The sequence below is a fragment of the Elaeis guineensis genome, chromosome 5, assembly GCF_000442705.2.
Source record: "Elaeis guineensis isolate ETL-2024a chromosome 5, EG11, whole genome shotgun sequence".
NCBI classification, from domain to species: Eukaryota; Viridiplantae; Streptophyta; class Magnoliopsida; order Arecales; family Arecaceae; genus Elaeis; species Elaeis guineensis.
In genome coordinates this window covers 125,628,270-125,647,452 of record NC_025997.2, presented here as the reverse complement: position 1 = coordinate 125,647,452, position 19,183 = coordinate 125,628,270, and the positions used below count along the sequence as shown (strand labels likewise).

Here is a 19,183-nt window from a genome sequence, read left to right as displayed (position 1 = left end):
CGATCCAATCTATAGCCGATCTCTTACCTTCCCTACCAGTGATCATGTAATCCAACCCTTTGGCTGAACAAGTATTAGGTTGAGGTGGCAGCGTCGCCTTATCCTCGGCCGCTCCAAAACCTGGTGAGCTTTAGATTGACACGTCAATAGCAGTTTTAGCACTCATGGTTGTGGTCAGGCCTGCTGATCGGCAAGTGGCTCGTAAAGTCCCAGCTCCAGGACGTGGTGAGGTGGTAGAAGACTTCCGTCTCCACTCACATGCCTGGATATGTTTTGTACACGTAAGCTTTTATTATTATTCAAACAAGGATGAGGATGAACTTGGCTTCAGCTATTCTGCTGCTGCAATTTAATATTGAAAAATTTCTCACATGGGAGGACCACATAATTTAAGCTTAACCTTGCCATATTCAAATCAAAGAATTTTAATCCAGCCAAAACCATCGATATACAATGCATAGAAGCTATATTCGTAAATGTGTAATGATCATGTAAACCTCTACAACGGCGATTCTCATACATTTCTGCCAATAAAGAATCATAATAAATTGCGTGGTCAAAATTATTATAATTTTAAAATATATATATTAAAAATATTTTATTAACAATAATTATATAGAAGATAGATAAACTTACAATGCAGTTATAGATCGAACACACTAGCTATTTGCAGCAACTAATAAGATATAAATATGTTTCAATCTAATGGTCACTGTGCTCATTCTTTTTTTTTTTTTTTTTTTGGCCATTCAACTAGAGTTGCCATTTGGTACTCTAGCTCTTTCCTAATTTTCATGCTATTAGAATGATGACAAAGGCTCAAGGAAATGAGGTACTAAGAGAAAAGTTTACAAAAAAGAAACATTCATTCAATCTTTTTCTTTTTAAATTTTTCTTACAGGAAACATCGATATTCTACATTTTAAACATTATTTAGACTAAGAAGTTCAATTTCTTGACCGTCACAACAGTTTACAACGGAGTTATTCTATCGGCGTTAGGTAATCTACGGTCCATAATTGAAGTCCCGGCATATCGAGCCAGCGGCCCCATAAATATTAATGAACGTTTCAAGCTTTCACCCTTTCTCTGTGCTCCCGAGGTGAGCTTCTTTGATTAAACGTCGCCGCGGAAAATGATAATTCACGCCCAAAACATCGCCGATTTTAAGCCCTTCCTCTCGCGCCCCTCCTCCCTTCCCCACGGCGGACCAAGAATCCAACTCTCCGACCATCCTTCGTCGGCGAGCCGCCCCACAAAGCCCCTCTGCGCTGGGCTCCCGAGAGATCCCGCCGCCGTAGATGCCGAGAGCCAGGCCGAGCCCCGCCAGATCCTCACCGGGAAGCGACGGGAGTTCCTTCTCCTCCCATCATTGGCTGCTGCGACGGGTCTCCTTCTTTCGATCCCCGCCGCCAGAGCGGAGCAGAGAGCCTCTGATTCCCCCGCCGCCGTCGCCGCCGCCGGAGCGGAGTCCGGGACCGCCACCGGAGGTGTGGAAAAGGAGAAGAAGGAGGAGGGGGAGGTGGCGATATCGTCCAGGGTTTATGACGCCACGGTGATCGGGGAGCCTCAGGCGGTGGGGAAGGACAAGAGCAGGGTGTGGGAGAAGTTGATGAGCGCTCGGGTTGTCTATTTAGGGGAGGCCGAGCAGGTTCCCGATCGAGACGATAGGGTTTTGGAGCTGGAGATTGTTAAAAATCTTAGAAGCCGATGCATTGAACGGCAGCGAACAATCTCTGTGGCTTTGGAAGCCTTCCCTTGCACTCTCCAAGAACAACTCAATCAGTTCATGGATGGAAGGTTTGCTTCACTGCATCGACCTTTTTTTTTTTCAATACTAACTCTTAAATGAATGCTTTTGAGAAATTATGATCATGATTCTTACTTTTGTGTTTGGATTCTGGTAATTTAATAGTGGATCTAATTAAGTATGTGGAATATCTTTGACGATATCATTGTTTAGATGTTTCATTGGAGACATAATTGATCAATGATATTGTATGAAGAAGTGTGCTGCTGAAGCCCTTTTTAGCTCTAAAATGGCTGGTTTGCTCACCTTTTTGTCAATGCGTCCTGTCCTTAGATTGTGATCAGATCTCAAAATAATCTTATCATAGAAAACAATTGTATTTAGTATCAATATCTTTAACAACTCAAGCTGATGAATTCTGTCAAGTAAAGGTACTTGGGAAATGCCTTGAGCAAATGCTTACTATGCTACAAGGTAATCATGGGATTTTGTTGGTGCCGTTGAAGAGTGCCTCTTTTGTCAAGGGGACGAGGATTTATTCTTTTAGTATGTCTTTACTAGGGGTGCAATCGAGCCGAGCCGAGCCGAGTCAAGTAGCTAAAAGCTTGAGCTTGACTTGACTCACGATTCTCGGACTCGAAACTCAGCTCGAGATCAACCGAGCCTTAATATCCTAAACTCGAGCTCGGTTTGATGAAAAATACGCAAAATTTGAGATCGACTCGATTCGAATATGAACCGAGGCATACTTGAGCTCGAATTTGAGCTCGAAATCGAGCCTTAGTCTACTAACCATATATATATTATAAATAAAAATAATATTATTAAAAATATATATAAATTTGAGTAGGTTTGCGAGCTTTCGGACCGAGTATCTTGCTACTCGAGCTTGACTCGAAAAACTATTCGAGCTAGTCGAGCTCAACTTGAGCTCAATAATAACTGAGTCGAGTTGAGCTTGGACTTGAGTCGAGCTCGAGTAGCTCGTGAGCGACTCGACTCGTTTGCACCACTAGTCCTTACATCACACATCATTTCAAAATCTTGTTGATAAGCTTGTAGGGCTTCTCTACTCTCATTGTTTGTGATTCTTTTCTGCTTTTTCGTCCCTCTTTTCCCCTGCTCTTTTTTCCTCCCTTAACTTCATGTTTAAAGTCACTAATCAAAGAAACACTTGATGCTTATTCGACACTCTAAATAGTTTTTTGGCAAGCTTTCAACCTTGTGGTAGCTTCATGCTTTATTTATGTTCTTAATCCATATTCTGTCTGTTAACAACTTTTCTCTGTTATTTTAAGAAACAAACTTAAATGGCTGATGATTAAGTGTTAAAGGACATGACAGCTCTTGGTCTTATAATATCTGATCTTTATGATCTTATAAACTCTCCAAGATATCTAGTTGGATTTAAAAGTTAAAACATTCAGCCAGTCCTGAGTCAGTTAATATGCTCATTATAAAAACAATATCTGATGACAGAATTGATGGCGGAGGCTTAAGATCTTATACCTCTCACTGGCCACCTCAGCGCTGGCAGGAATATGAACCTCTTTTAAATTACTGTCGTGATAATCAAATCAAGCTTGTTGCTTGTGGTACACCACTTGAGGTAATTCAAATACTTATTTGCCTTCATCAATATGTATATGAGAAAAATGTGGATGCTTATTGTCCATGCTACTCTTTCTTGTCTAAAAAATGTCGACCTCCACTGCTTTTTGATCTTTGATGATGTTATGGTGGCTATTTCTGAAACTAATCTTTCAATAATTATGCTATCTTAAGATGATTAGACAGTCCTAAAGAATAAAATTAAGGTAAATTGTGTCATTTTCTAGCATTTCATTCACTTATTAATTGACCTGTCTTTGTCTGATTTCATACCATGTCTTAAATAATAATACAACTTGATGGACAGCATTACAAAAGGGCATCTGGACAAGAAAACTAAGATAGCTATGGCGACAAAAGTAGTAGTTTAGCAGCTAGTCTGGTCCATGACCATAGGCAACTAACTTATCAAAGACCAACATCCTGACACCTGTAACACAAACATAAGAATGATAACCAAAATATATAAAAGAAAATGAGATTCAACCATGGTTCGCCAAACCACCTCGAATTGGATCCAATTTGGGGCGTGCTGGGATGGTTCAGCATTTGAAACGAGAAATCTGGAGAAGGGGGAGAGGGAGAAGGAAAGAAAGGAAGAGAGAGAAGGGGAAGGAAAAAGAGGAAGAGGGAGAGGGAGAGAGGGCCTCTAGAGGTCGCTGGAAGACAGCCAAGCTCGCTACGCCGCTGTTGAGCTTGGCGGAACCCGAAGAAGGGGGGAGGGAGGGAGGGGGAAGAAGAGGAAGATGAGACTACCGGAGGGCCAGTGGAGGAAAAAAAATTATTATCTTCTGATTCAGTAAAAGGCAAAAAGGGGGCAATGCTGCCGTGCCTTCGCTATGCTGATGAAGATTGGGAGAGGGGTTTCATCCTCCTCCTGATCAAAACAGGAGTTTCGACTCCTATTTCGTATTTTCATTGGGTTTATTGTATGAAATTGAAAAGACAATTACCAACTTCATTGTTTTTCTTTTCTTTTTTTTTTTTTTTGATTTTCAGTTGCCGACTTCATATGATAACAACCCCCTCCCCTCCAAAAAAAGAAACGAAATAGGGGCCGAAGCCTCTGTTTCAATCGGAAGAAAGGTAGAGCCCTTCCCTCGGCCTTCACTGGCATAGCGGAGATGTGGAGGCATCATTGGCCCTTTGGAGGCCTTTTCTCCTTCTCCCTCTCTTTCCCTCCCTCCCTCTTCCTTCAGGTTCCACCGAGCTCGGCTACCCTCCGACAGCATCCAAAGACTCTCTCTCCCTCTTCTTCTCCCTCTCTCTTCCTCTCCCATTCTCCTTTTGTCTCTCTTTGTGTTGGTTCAGGCTTGGTACAGAACGGCATGGGGGCATACAGAACCATACTGCTGGCCGATTGGTCCGGGCTCCGATACTGGCACGGCGAATCTTGGATTCAACATATTACTCATAGTTTTTTAAGAGTTGTCAACATTCTTTTACCCGAGATTCAGAACAACATCAAGAATGATGGCTGCCTATTGAGTGCAATAGGTTATGTTGGTAACATAGGTAACTGCACAAAAAAAAAAAAAAAAAAACTCCAGACAATATATTAATATGATATGCTGTGTTTCTGACAAAAAATTCCAGTGAAGTAAATATAGGCACTTAGTTTGAGAAAGAAATTAAAATGAAGCCTTACAAGGTCTGGTTCATCTACTCAATGTTCTAGCATCTCTTTGTTTTTACGGTGATTATGTGTTTTCATAATAGAAAATCAGAAACTCTGTTGTTTTATATGAAAACATGGACTTCGAAACTGTATATAAACTTAATCTCATCAATGTGAACTTAGGATGCATTTTTGTATTGATTTATTTCTACATTATGTTTCATGTGAGGGCGGGCCTTGGTGCAAGGATAAGGTTGCTCTATTGTGACCTTGGTGATACATGTTCAAAACATGGAAACAGTCTCTCTGCATGCGGGTACATCTCACCCTCAACAAACCCTGCAGTGATGAGCCTTGTGCACTGAGATACTTTTCCTAAGATATATCCTGCTTTTAAGGTTGTTCTACTTCGCATTGGACCATGTTGACCACTATCACAAAAGCTACCACACAGATAGCGACGGAGTAAAAGGGGAAGAAGTATTGAGTAACTTGATAGATGAGGATGTCTCTTCAGAGACTTCTGTTAGAACTTCATGGATTGGGAGAACTTGTCTGTTGTCTCTTGAGAAGGAAACAGGTGGTTAACTAGTGCCTTTTGTTTTTGAGAAAGTTGGGCTGCCTGATTTGTTAGTGGACTTGAGAATTTTCTCATCCATAAAATAAATTCAAGTGAATTGTTTTGCAATTCAACTTTCTTGGTGGTTTATTATCTGCTGCTGCTGTTGTTATAATTCATCATCTTTCTGATTCAGAAAATAAATTCAAGTGAATTGGTTTGCACTTCTGCCTTCTCAGTGAATTATTGTTGTTGTTGTTGTTGTTATAATGCATCATCTGAACTTCTGCTGGCCGCTGCAGAAAGGAAATCCTATTTTTCTGTTTGATTAAGAATTTTGATGTTTACAAGGCAATAAGCATGCCGAGGAAAATTACCTGGTTCTGTATTAGCAAGAAGAGGATATTACTTTGAGCAGGAAACCATGATTCATTTCCTGTTGCATATTGTTTTCATTTGTATCTTTTGGACATTTTATTCCTCTTGAAGGCTTTTTAATTATTTAAAATAATTCTCCATATCTGGATGACGTGGTCATGTTATGTTCTTCATCTTCTTCCTAGCATCCTGCTTTTTGACTTCTGAATTTGAACAGAAAACCTGTTTTTACTTCAAGCTTGTGCAGTATTTTATACATTGAAACAACATAGACATCACATGTAACATAATGGTGCTCATGTTAACTCTTGTGATGCTTGCTATTGATTTTGTTTCCATTCATCTATTACCAGCTCTTGCAAAATCTTGATAGGTGCACACGATCTTTTGACATAGAAGACTAGTTAAGTGTATGTTTATTTATTTGGTTTACCATATGAGTCATGAGAGAGAAGATACTAGCAACAGGAGACCATGTCATTAAAGGGATCCACTTCCTTAGATGCATCTGGAGAATTCTTTCAGACTAGAAGAAGTTTATATAGGCAGATGGATGAAATGTTATGCAAGCTGGTAATGGTTGGTACAATTGTGTAGCTCATACACATTGAATGGTGAATCTAAAATATGACTGTGGTTCTGGAGTTTCAACTTTGTTCAATTTGTCTCATTGTCCAATAACAGCATGACCAAACATGGGAACTTTATGGCTCTTGGACATCCTTCTATTTCTTCTTCCATATTTTCTGGATCCCAGATGAACCTAAGTAGGCTGGTTGTTACATGTGAACATTCTTGCTCTTATACTGCTTTCCGGTCCTTTTGAATATACTCGCTCTTGCTAATTTGGCCATCAGGTTATATGCAATCTACTTGTAAGCAGCATTAACTACTCATGTTAGAAGAAAATGACTTGTTTTCCTTGATATTTATGTATATTTGACTTCTTAGCAAACTTTCCAGCTCTCTTTCTGTTCACTTTTTTCCTTAACTGATTAGGTGTTCAGAACTGTTCAAGCTGAAGGGATTCGAGGCCTTTCCAAGACAGAACGGAAGTTATATGCTCCTCCAGCTGGTTCAGGTTTCATTTCTGGCTTCACATCCGTCCCAGGCAGGTCACTGATAGACAAGATTTCATCAAATCAATCTGTTACGTTCGGTCCTAGTTCATATCTATCTGCACAGGCAAGAGTTGTTGATGATTACACAATGTCTCAGAATATCATGCAAGCAATAATTGAGCGAGGTTCTGCAGGCATGCTTGTAGTTGTAACAGGTGCAAGCCATGTCATTTATGGATCGAGAGGGATTGGGATTCCTGCTAGAATATCCAGGAAGCTGCAAAAGAAAAACCAAGCTATCATATTGCTTGATCCTGAAAGGCAACAGATACGCAGAGAGGGTGAAATCCCTATTGCTGATTTCTTGTGGTACTCTGCTGCTAAACCTTGCAGCAGAAATTGCTTTGATCGTGCTGAAATCTCTCGAGTAATGAATGCAGCTGGTCAGAGGCGAGAAGCTTTACCTCAGGTACTTGACACCTGATAGTGCTTGTTGTTTTGGAGCCTTAACTTTGCTTGCTTTAGGTATCTAGTTGGCACTGCCGGCCCTGGGGCGGGTCAAAGCGGGCGACCGCCCCAGGCCCCTATTTTTTTTTTTTGTCAGGCGCCTGTCTGTACCAGCCGGGGCTCATGGTTTCTGAAAATTTAGCAGTTCTTCCTGACAGTGGTGAGGCCTTGGGTACAGTGGTGAGGCCCTGGGTACAGACAGGCCCCAGGCCTAAAAAATATCAGGACCGGCCCTGCTAGTTGGTTTACTTTGTATGGTTTGTTGGCAGTGATGAAGTGAAAATTTTGGTATTTTGATTTGTCCTGAATGTGTTGGGTGGCCACAATTTAGCTGGTCCTTTTGTAGTGGCTTTCTTTAAAAAGAGTTGATGCCTATCCAGTAACTTCTATATTTTTGTGCTGTTTATTGCTATTTTTGTAATGGGATCTTGTATTTAATCTACTCACAGGACCTTCAGAAAGGACTGGATCTTGGTGTGGTATCACCTGAAATACTGCAGAACTTTTTCGACCTTGAGCAATATCCTCTTATTTCAGAACTTATTCACCAGTTCCAAGTAAGTGGCTGTGCTGGAAGTTTTATCTTATTTTTTCTTCACTCTTTGTTATATCTGTTAGTTATTTGTAACCATGGTCCATAAAAAGATGCGTTAAATTATTGAACAATTCTAAATTTGTGAAATTCATTATTTGGGAAACTATGGGTATATATTTACCAGAATAACTAATATAGCATGTTGTTGTAGTGAGAAAATGCTCATGTACTAGCATCTACTTTTGTCCACTTACAGGGTTTCCGGGAAAGATTACTAGCAGATCCCAAATTTCTGCATAGATTAGCCATAGAAGAGGCTATATCAATAACAACCACCCTCTTAGCACAATATGAAAGACGCAAAGGACGTTTTCTTGAAGAAATTGACTATGTTCTTACTGATACGATCAGAGGTTCGGTTGTTGATTTCTTCACTGTGTGGCTTCCTGCCCCTACCTTGTCATTCCTCTCTTACGCTGATGATAGCTCTCCCCCTGAGAACTTGGAATTACTGAGTGGTCTACTAAGATCTTTCCCAGACAATGCCTTTCAAAAAAACACTGTTGGAAAGGACTGGAATCTGACTCAGAGATTTGCATCAGTATTTATTGGTGGCCTCAAACTTTCTGGAGTGGGGTTTATCTCTAGTGTTGGGGCTGGAGCTGCTTCAGATGTTTTATATGCTATCCGCCGAATTCTGAGGCCTGCATTCACTGTGAATGAAAAACGCAAAAGGTCTCCCATATTCAAGTCTGCAATTATATATGGATGTTTTCTTGGAACGTCAGCTAATCTGCGGTATCAGGTATTGCATCTTGCAGCCTCAGCTGGCATAGATTAAACTAATGTTGGCAAGATTAGTCAATTTATTGGTAGCTCTGATTTGTTTGTGTTTTACGATATCAGTACTAGCCAATATCCTCTGCTCCCTTATCTCTTCTTTTCATCTTTTAGGTTGGAAAATTATGTAACAATTCTTATCAATGGCATGTAAGGTTGTGATAGTTAATGGTTTTTGCCATGGTAGCTCAGCTGTTGGTGTATATCCATATTTGACCGTGATATATGCACTTGTGTCTAGAAGATGCAAGAAATATATGCCTTTAATTTCATGAGATTGGTTTGCAATCTCGTATCCACCCATTGCAACATATTGTAATTCACCTATGTTTTCTTAATATTAACCGCTGATCCTTCTGGTAAGTACTGATTGCTCAATCAGCCATGGGTTAGCTTAATGCTACTCTGCACCTAATGGTCAATGCTAGTCCTGTTCCGTTTAATATCCACTGTCGATTTGATTTCTTAGTTTTGTTTGTTGTCTCTGGATTTTGCCTGATCGACATCAGGCCTGGTGATGTAAATCTTTCCAGATTTTTCATTATAAATGACTTTTCATGGCATAAATTTTTATAAGATTGTTTTGTGGTTAATGATATTGACTATAATATACAGGTTATTGCTGGAATAGTGGAGCATCGGCTTTCAGATGGATTATTATCTTATCAACCATTACTTGCAAATATCTTGTCTTTCATTGTTCGCACAGTCAACTCATACTGGGGAACACAGGTTGGTCTTTTGTCAACCTTTTGACTGGGTAGTCTGCTTGCTGCCACTGTTTAATGTTTGAGCTTGTTTTGCAACATAGATCATGAATGATTTAAAGGTGTAAGTAATGACATGCCTGATGGCTGAGGCTATCTGACATATTTTCTCTCTGCATGTTCCTTGTAAATCATTTTTTATATGGAAAGTACAGTCATGATTGTTTGCCCATCTGGGGAGATCCTAATAATGAACTTTAATAGAAGATAGCTACAATGATCAATACATGATTTGATTTGGTGAGTTTAATTGTCTGACTATCAAATGTTTTCAGTTGACCCTCTTTGGTCCCTTGATGAAATGCTGTTTGATCTCATCTTTATGGCTAGTTCCTTCCATCTACCTAACAGAAAGGACAGAAATGACTGATCCTTTCTGTCAGGATGAACAGACTTAATTGGAATAAACAGAAGGTTCAGTGTGCTACAGAGATTGCAATTGCGAAAAGCTTATTTGTTTGGTTAATGCCCATCCCATAAAATTCAAAATACTGGCTAGAAAACAGTGCCTTCAACGGTCCAAAAACATAACAACCAAGAGAAATATTGAAAGTCAAGCATTTAACCGATGTTTCTGATAATTATGCTTGAACAGATTGACATTGATCTTTTTTATTTTTCAGTCTTTCTGGTATAGTCATGAATACATTTATTTCAATATATATAAAAAACTTTTAATCCATCTTATATTGTATTCTCACAAATGATGAAATCATTCATAATTATATTTCCTGTCTTAATTTCCTATTTCTCATATTGTTGCAGCAATGGGTCGATCTTGCACGATTCACAGGATTACAACCACATAAGAAAGAAGTGATCTCTGATCAGGTTTCTGAGACGCCTGACAGCCCACTACTGGAATGCAGCCCTGCTGAGATAAACAGTGGAGATGAAGGCAGTAGTCGGTCAGGTGACAGCCCTACTTAACAGGACAAGCCATTTAGTGATGCATCATCATCATCATTAACAAAAGTTTTTGGGGATAATCTGCCAGAAACTGCTATATTTGAGGTTGATTTTCTGAGGCCATGGGATCTGAGTTTGGCCTGATACGGTGTGCGAATATTTTGGTCAGATAAGTTGACACATCTTCGTTTGCTTGATATAGAAGTCTAAAACATCCACAGATTTAATTCATCTTTCAAGGATGATGGAAAAGTTTTCCCACAGTGAAAAAACTATCCTTTGGAGATGGTCTTGCTGCTTAAAGAAAAGATGGCAATTCTCAACTTTGTTGTTCTGTTTGTATACATTGCATTCCATAGTTCAAGACCTACGAGCATATCGGCGCAGTGGCATAGGGACATAATGAAAAATGCAGTCTCTGTTGTGGATACAATATAACTAGTAATGAATTATTTTTGTCAGGCTCACATCCGGTTCCTTTTTTTTTTTCTTTCAACCTTTCAGCCCAAAGTTAATTCTGCTTGAGTAGATTGACAATTCAGTTCTAAAATGACAACTAAGCAATGGACACTGCTTTTCTATATCAATTTCAAACAGATCAAATTAGATCGGTTTATTGGTAAAAGATTATTATAGAGTTTGTTCTTATGTAGATGGAAAAAAATATATGCGCATGAAATAAATTCAATTGACATGGCAGCGCCACTTTCCAACATTGTCTGAAAGGTTCTGCAGTTGCTAGTTACTCGCTCATCATCTAGAGATGGCTCTCTGAAATTCTTATCATAGCTTGAAGAAAGATTCTGTTGCTTTGGGACATAATTATGCCTCTTTTCTTTTCCTCATTGGACTTCTGCTGATCATTACTTCAACTGGCAGATATTTGGGTATGTCAGTTATTACAAGGACGACAAATAGATCTGGAATATCGTCAGGTATGGCCTAAAAAAGGAACTATAGTCTTTTGTATTGATTTCAACATGCGGTGGTAATGGTAATCAGGTGAAATGGGGCTTCCCTGGTGGTCACACCTTGGCACACTGTGTAATTTAAGCGTGGATGGGTCTCCCCCTCATCTCTCTCTCAAAAAATAAAAAGGGATAAAATAATATGAATTATTAAAGAGATTCCAAATTTCTGGTTTGGTGTATGTCTTTATAGCTAATATATTGGAATAAGTCAAATGTATTCGTCTGAGATCACATTCATGTGAACTCATATAGATAAAGTTCCACGTTTTTTTTCTCTTTTTTAAAAAGGCAGCTATACTTTATATATTTCGGCTTGAGGGGGCCTACCACACCCTAGGCCTCGTTGCCCAACGATAAATTTCTGAAAAAATTTTTTGTACACCGTATCCGATATAAAAACAAAGCAATGCTTTATTTGAAAATTTTTTGTATACGGCATCCGGTATAGAAACAAAACAATACCCCATCTGATTGGATTATATAGCTGTTACTTTTTCATATATATTTAATATTCATAATTTTATTTTTTTATTTAAAATTTTAAATGATGAAAATATTTTTTTTAAAAAAAATTATAACATCATGTGCTGTATAGGAAGTTATAATTTGGTCACAGAATATCATAAAGAAATAATATTTTTATCATTTAAAAATTTTATAAATTTTCAATGACAAAATATGCTTTTCTCTTTATGATTTTTGAAAGAAAAATTATGGTATATTGTGTAAAAAGTCATAATTTGATCGCAGAATGTCATAATATGGTCATAAGATGTCATAATCTTTTTAAAAGAGGAAGAACATTTGCGTCATTCAAAATTTCAAACGAAAATGCAAAACTGTAAGCATTAAATGCATGTCGGAAAGCAACATAAATTTTTAATGATGAAAATATATATTTTTTTATAATTTTTAAAAGAAAAAATTATGATATTTTGTGCAGAAAGTCAGAATTTGATTGCATGATGTCATAATACGGTCACAGGATGTCATAATTTTTTCAGAAGAGGGGAGGCATTTTTGTCATTCAAAATTTCAAACGAAAAAGCTAGCAGAACTACAGGCATTAAATGCGTATTGCAAAGCAGTGGCTACATGGCTTGATCAGATGGGATGGTATTTTTTTCTACATTGGATGAGATGTGTAAAGAATTTTCGTAAGTTTCTGAATTTTGATAGATTATGAATTATATTCGGATTTAATCTGTTTCCATTGAATTTGGCCCGTGGGCTTTTTCGTCAATATCCACATGCACAAGATAGAAAAGAGAAGAATCTCCCATGCACGTGATTCGGCTGTGGATCGGTGGAAAGTAATTACCGATTCTCCAGATTTCTTCTCTATCACGTGCATGGGAGATTCTGCAGCCGAGATCGATCGGCACCTTGAACAGGCTGGAAACAGTGGCATCACTATGTACGACTTTTGAGAGGGCCGTTTCAGGTTCATTGAACTCTCCAAAGATGTAGTGACCAGCCCTCGATTAAGATGATGGGCCTAATACTGAGACTCCCATTATACTTGATGAGCAACCACACAAGCATGTGGGTTCTGGAGGATCAGGGTTGGTTACTGAAACAAATGTAATTATACCCTACGCCAGATTAATCTCTTGCCATGGCAGCAGAAGTTAAAGAGGATCAAGCACTCCGTCTGCTCTCTTGAGAAAATCAAATTCGTTTCAAAATAATGTGGCCGTCCACTTGTACCATAAATAAATAAAAGAAATAACGCCTCCGTCTCTCCCGACTTGGGACAAGCTGCTCATCCTGAACAAGCATAAAATAACTAACAAAACCAGTAATATATGAGTAATCAATTAACAAATATTGATGATTCTTATTCAAAAAAAAAAAAAAATATTGATGATATAACAACCATCAATCTACCGTATGCGTAGAAGGTAAAAGATATCCTTGCGAGATATTTCGATTTTGAAACACCGCGCCTCCGCCGATGGAGGAAGGTGTCAACCGCTCTGGCTAAGCCCCACCGCAAGTACCAACCCACGAGGAACGGTCTTCTCGCCTACAAAGAAGTCACACGTGTAAAGAGAGCTAGAGCAACTGGTCATCCCATGGTGTCATGAGATGACGATAGGTGGCATTCTCACACAGCTCCCCAGTCTCAGCTGCATGCATACGTGCCAGAGGATCTGCCTCCATAAGAGAACCAGCATGTTAAGCCAGTCTTTGTTATTCTCCAGACTCGGGGAGGGAGACGTAAAAAGGAGGAGAAAAAGAAGAAAGGATGGCACAAATACACCAGCTTCCGGCGCAAGGACGGGCGGATCACCAGTACTTCAAGCTGTTGAGTGGCCACACCATCCCCGCGGTGGGGCTTGGCACCTGGAAGTCTGGTTCCAAGGCCTCCGAAGCCGTCTCCACCGCCATCATCGAGGTCCTCTCTCTCTCTCTCTCTTTCAATTTGTCGATGCATCTGTTTGAATCCGTCCAGAACCCAGCTAAGAATATCGCACAATGGTTACATGAGAATAATATGTTTGCACTTTTAACATATATACACTTCTTATAAATTATCAGTTTTTTTTAAAAGAATACTTTGGGGGTATTGTCTATTAGGATTACCTAGATTACATAATCAGAAGACAGTCCCACCTAGATTTGAATTCAGATCTCCTGCATCCAATACGGAGGGGAGGGGGAGCATCAGTTGGCCAAAACTACTGGTAATATTTAGAACTCTTGTTATAGTTGGCAATGCCCCTCAAGTTCTCAACGAAGGTAACCTTGAAGTTAACTTAATTCTTTTTTTTTTTCCCGTGGCTTTATATGTGAATATCAAGGAGAAATGCAGGCTGCAATGCATTCTAGTATCCTAACTTGTGGGCTGTTTGTGAACTGTGCATGAGCTGACAAAATGAAAGAAATTTAATAAGGACAAGCTTAATAATTGAGAGGAATAAATCAGGCTTATGGTGTACCTATTAAATAAATTAAAAGCCTTTTTTCCTGTAATTTAATCATATCAAGCACATACTCATGCCTTCCCGGAAAAAAAAAAAAAAAAAAAATCAAGCACATACTCATGCCATGTATATATTCACTTGTGAGTACAGGCAGGATATAGACATGTGGATACAGCATCACAGTATGGAATTGAGAAAGAGGTAATTATCCAGTAACTCTCATGGCCATCAGGTTTCAGCTATCCACATAAGGACTTCCCTCAGGAACCAGCTGCCTGGGATTGCAGGTGGGACAAGGCCTCAGAGCTGCAATGCAGGCAGGGATAGAAAGAAAAGACCTGTTCATCACATCCAAGCTATGGTATGAATTCATCACAACTCCGCTCTCCTTTTTCCCCTCTTCCAAAAACGAAAAAGGGGTTAGTTTTTGTATATGTAAGTAGGCTATAAATAACTTAATGACAATTCCAAATAGAATGGGATTGATCAGCATGGTCAACAATCTACATGCTTTTTGACACAACTAAGGAATTTTCTTTATAGGCATTTTACAGTGGGTTTCATTCTGTGATCTTTCTTGAGAGAGCATCAGAGAGCAACTAAGCAAAAGCTTTGTACTGTGCAGGTGCACGGATTTGTCCCCTGATAGGGTCCGAGTCGCATTGAAGAATACACTCCAGGATCTACAACTTGATTACCTGGATCTTTACCTGGTATTAAAGCAGTCTTATAGATGAATAGGTTTAATTGTCCAACTAATCCATGTTTCTTATATAAGCTTAGGCAAAAAGAGACTACACTCCATTACACTTGCAAACCTAAGATTAGGGAACACTTCAGCAAGAGGCAAAGATCCGAAACACAGGAAAAAAAAAAAAAAAACATGGAGAATTCACCAAAATTGCAAGAGAAATTATGACAATTATCAGTCGTAAAAGAATTGACGGAAATACAGAATCTAATGATACATATTTTTAAGTATGAGACAACAAGAATGACAGGCGAATAATGAAAAAAAGCTGAAATCCAGTATATGTTTGTGAAGTATTGAAACATTTTACTGTGTAATTATGAGTAGTAGAAATACTCAGTCGATGGCAAATTATTCAAGAGTAGTCCAAGAGTTGTCCGATACTTCGGAAGACATTGTAAACATGTAATTAATCTGCATCAAGACTTGTAGGTTTGGATATATGGCTGAGTCATTGTTAGTGAAGCATCTTTATTGATTGCTTACGCTGGAATCCAATATATGGCTATCTGCTGCATTTGCATTAATTCCTACCATCATTTAGGTTACGTTTGGTAGCTGGCAATCTATCTAGATTGCTGGCAATTTAAAAAGGCCCCATCAGATTATCATATTTGGTATGCTTTTTAGATTGGTAATTCAGATTGTTAGATAATCCAGATTATCTGTCATAAGGTAATTTGGATTACCAAGAAGAGAAGTGGCTATCCAAATTACCTCCCATGAGGTAATCTTGTAATAATTTTTTTTGATAAAACTGCCCTCCTCTCCTCCCTCCTTCCCATGTGGCGTCACCCGTGCCTCCCCCTCCAACCCATGCCTCCCCCACAACCCCCCCAACTCCTCCGGCAGCCCCTGCCGCCTCTTACGCGGTCTTCATGGCCCTCGTCGAAGGTAGCGTGACGGGCGGCCGAGGGGTAGGAGGTGGTGGCTAGGGCAGCACGGGCGGTTGGGGTGCGGTTGGGGAGGGGTGGCAGTGCAACGAACAGTCGGACGGTCAAGGTGCAGTGGCCAGGACAGCGCAGGTGGTCGGGGGGTCGGGGAGGGGTGGCAGCGCAACAGGCGGCTAGAGGGCCGAGGTGCGGTGGTCAAGACAGTGCGGGTGGCAGGGGTGCGGTGTTGGAGGCATGACGGGCGGGGGGGAGGAGGGTCGAGGCATGGCGTGTGAGGAAAGGAGAAGAGAAAAAAATAAAAAAATAGTTTAAAAATAATAATTTTTATAAAAATAATAAAAAAATAATAAGTATTAAAAAATAATAATTTTTTTATATAATAATTTTTATCATTAAAAAAATTAAATAAATAGTTTAAAGATGTTAAACTAATAATTTGATTTAAAGATATTTTGAAAATTTGATGTTATATTACCAATAATTTGATTATCATACCAAATATGTTTCAGCAATTTTTCGATAATATTATTTATGTATACCAAACACAGTAATCAACATTACTGACAATCTATTTAGATTGTAGGTAATTCATATTATCACTGTTTGGCAATGTACCAAACGCAACCTTAGGCTCCAAATAATCTAGAATTTTTGCCAAGTTAATTTGAAGACACCTTGCACAACATAACAGCTTTATGATCATAAACCCTTTGATAAAATGGATTTAAGTGTTACAAACTATGTTACAGATCAATAATGATCAGAACAAGAAACAGGTATTCACTCCCAAAAAAAAAAAAGAATTAATAGAAAATAATAACCCATAAGAACGACTGTTAATAGTCGGGAAGTGTTGCTCTGTAGCTCTTAATGTGGCTTAGAAGCAAGTTTGGCAAGCGAAATCTGTATTTCATTCTAAAATGTGGATTATGAGAACTAAATATATTTTATTGTGGCAGATCCACTGGCCCTTTCGCTTGAAAGAAGGAGCACATAGGCCACCAGAAGCAGGAGAAGTACTAGACTTCGACATGGAAGGAGTGTGGAGAGAAATGGAACAGCTAGTGAAAGATGGACTTGTTAGGGATATTGGTGTTTGTAATTTCACACTCAAGAAGCTAGACAAGCTACTCCAAATTGCACAGACGAAGCCTTCAGTGTGCCAGGTACCCAGTCCTAATTTTTTGTGGATCCTTAAAGTGATGAGGCCCTTATCATGCTACTGGACTAATGTTATGTTTCCCTGGGCTTGAACACAGATGGAGATGCACCCTGGTTGGAGGAATGATAAAATGTTGGAGGCTTGTAAGAAGAATGGAATCCTAATCACTGTAAGTAAACTATGCATATAATATCCTGTTAAAATCAACAGACAACAAATAGAAACATAGAATGCCAGAAAAAGTAAAAAGAGTAGGAATCAAAGTTCAAGTTTCCAGCAGAGTCAAGAGTCACAAGTAAACAACATGGTCACATTCTTCTCAGGTAAGAGAGTTTTGACATGTATAGAACTAAAGTTTCCCACATGCAGGCTTACTCTCCGCTCGGATCACAGGATCATGGTCGTGATCTTATCCATGATCCTACTGTTACAAAGGTTTACCATCTCAGTCTGTGCTATTAGTAATCACGACATTAGTATATTTTGCTGCTTGAATGCTGCAAATTCTCTTGGTTCGATTTCTTACTCCCTCTACTACCATATGTAGGTAGCAAACAAGCTAAACAAGACCCAGGGGCAAATCCTGGTGAAATGGGCACTTCAGAGGGGGACCATTGTCATACCCAAATCAACAAATGCTGAAAGAATAAGGGGAAACATTCAGGTTTTCGGATGCGAAATCCCTGAAGTGGACTTTCGGGCTTTGAGCAGCATCAGGGATCAGGTCTATTTTTTGTAGTTGTAACATTGTTACCGTGGTGATTGAACTGATATAAGCTTTTTGGTGGTGCAGAGGAGGGTCTTGGATGGAGAAGATCTGTTTGTGAACAAGAGCCATGGTCCATACAGGAGCGCAGCTGACCTGTGGGACAATGAGGACTAGCTTGCTTGGTTTTCTTCTGTCTGAACGTTAAAGAATAAAATGCATGGTGCAGTGTGGATGTATAACATTTGTTTTATTTATTTATTTATTTTTTATTGTGATAACATTTATTATGTTATGTTATTTATTTCGTGCTTTGATATTATTATGTTAATGTGTGATCTTATAATATCTTTGAAATCTGGTGTTTTTTTTTCTTTTCTTTTTTTTTTTTTTTGATGTAATTGGAGGGATTAAAATTCCACCATTTCGTAAAAAGTTTGAGAATAACACAGGAGGATAGAAAGAAGGAGAAAGAAAGAAGAAGAAGGGGAAACAGGGAGAGGGTGGAGAGTTACCAAGAAGAGAGGAGGTTACTAAAACAACAACAAAGCCATCGTAACGGGGAAAATATGGTGCTTGTTATGGGTTGCCTAGGTGTATGATAGTTGAAATGCTGCAAAATCTCGCGGCAATGGACTACTAGATGATGCAACACAAAGTACAGATCCATAAGATTATTTCACTCAATTTAAGACATGAGATGTCACGCATTTTACAGTCTATATAATAGCCATGGCAAGACAAACTCAGGTAATATCAATCATATGGCCAAAAAAGTTAGAATGCTGGTAATTTGATGATATGATCATTAGGTCAATAATCTTATCAGCATGATGATCAGAGATATATGAGGTGAAACATTTCATGGAAAAAAATAATTGAATACTACAGAATTTTTGGCAGCAAAGCTGGTATTATGCAAGCATGAAATATAGGCTAGGAACTGTTACAAAGAAAAAAAAAACCAATACACTGCTGTTCTGCTGCATATCAACAATTACAAACTGAGATTATCTGCTGGCCTGGAGTGCCACACCAAGAATAAGATCATTTCAGAGGTTATCCATCTAGGTGCTACCTATCATCCTGCAGTCAGCCGTTGGTATGAAAGAACATCAAACTGGAATACTGGATAGAAGCAAAGGTGCACTCTTTTTGCAGCAAGAGATGAATAGTTTAACTCGGTTTATGTTTTGCTGGGCCCGGGAATCTAAATAAGTTGGGACAAATAAAAG

The 19,183-nt window shown here is 39.0% G+C and overlaps 2 protein-coding genes across 4 annotated transcripts; both read left to right on the top strand.

Moving 5' to 3' along the window:
• The first annotated feature begins 993 nt into the window (after window positions 1–993).
• On the top strand, window positions 994–11,002 carry LOC105045911 (protein RETICULATA-RELATED 5, chloroplastic). Its single transcript, XM_010924348.4, has 7 exons — window positions 994–1,800; window positions 3,230–3,359; window positions 6,916–7,446; window positions 7,934–8,041; window positions 8,276–8,824; window positions 9,475–9,591; window positions 10,392–11,002. Exons 1-7 carry the CDS (start codon window positions 1,136–1,138, stop codon window positions 10,554–10,556), a joined length of 2,265 nt encoding a protein of 754 aa, XP_010922650.1. The 5' UTR covers window positions 994–1,135; the 3' UTR covers window positions 10,557–11,002.
• A 2,693-nt stretch (window positions 11,003–13,695) lies between these two features.
• Window positions 13,696–18,280, top strand: LOC105045912 (aldose reductase). Of its 3 annotated transcripts, XM_010924349.4 has the most exons (9): window positions 13,696–13,907; window positions 14,587–14,637; window positions 14,724–14,797; window positions 15,062–15,149; window positions 17,040–17,246; window positions 17,340–17,411; window positions 17,612–17,677; window positions 17,790–17,966; window positions 18,036–18,265. In XM_010924349.4, exons 1-9 carry the CDS (start codon window positions 13,758–13,760, stop codon window positions 18,123–18,125), a joined length of 975 nt encoding a protein of 324 aa, XP_010922651.1. In that variant the 5' UTR covers window positions 13,696–13,757; the 3' UTR covers window positions 18,126–18,265. The 3 variants fall into 3 exon arrangements, with proteins under 3 accessions (XP_010922651.1, XP_073114550.1, XP_073114551.1); XM_073258449.1 differs by lacking the exon at window positions 17,612–17,677 and having other exon boundaries at window positions 18,036–18,267; XM_073258450.1 differs by lacking the exons at window positions 14,587–14,637; window positions 15,062–15,149 and having other exon boundaries at window positions 14,669–14,797; window positions 18,036–18,280.
• The last annotated feature ends 903 nt before the right edge of the window (window positions 18,281–19,183 follow it).

Bases quoted from the DNA above. Each gene is read 5' to 3' on its own strand.
- LOC105045911 (XM_010924348.4), top strand. From the start codon at position 1,136: ATGATAATTCACGCCCAAAACATCGCCGATTTTAAGCCCTTCCTCTCG. The intron at 3,360-6,915 runs GTAATTCAAATA...TTAACTGATTAG, and splicing joins CTTGTGGTACACCACTTGAG to GTGTTCAGAACTGTTCAAGC. The intron at 8,825-9,474 runs GTATTGCATCTT...TATAATATACAG, and splicing joins CAGCTAATCTGCGGTATCAG to GTTATTGCTGGAATAGTGGA.
- LOC105045912 (XM_010924349.4), top strand. From the start codon at position 13,758: ATGGCACAAATACACCAGCTTCCGGCGCAAGGACGGGCGGATCACCAG. The intron at 17,678-17,789 runs GTTTACCATCTC...TACCATATGTAG, and splicing joins ATGATCCTACTGTTACAAAG to GTAGCAAACAAGCTAAACAA. The intron at 17,967-18,035 runs GTCTATTTTTTG...TTGGTGGTGCAG, and splicing joins TGAGCAGCATCAGGGATCAG to AGGAGGGTCTTGGATGGAGA.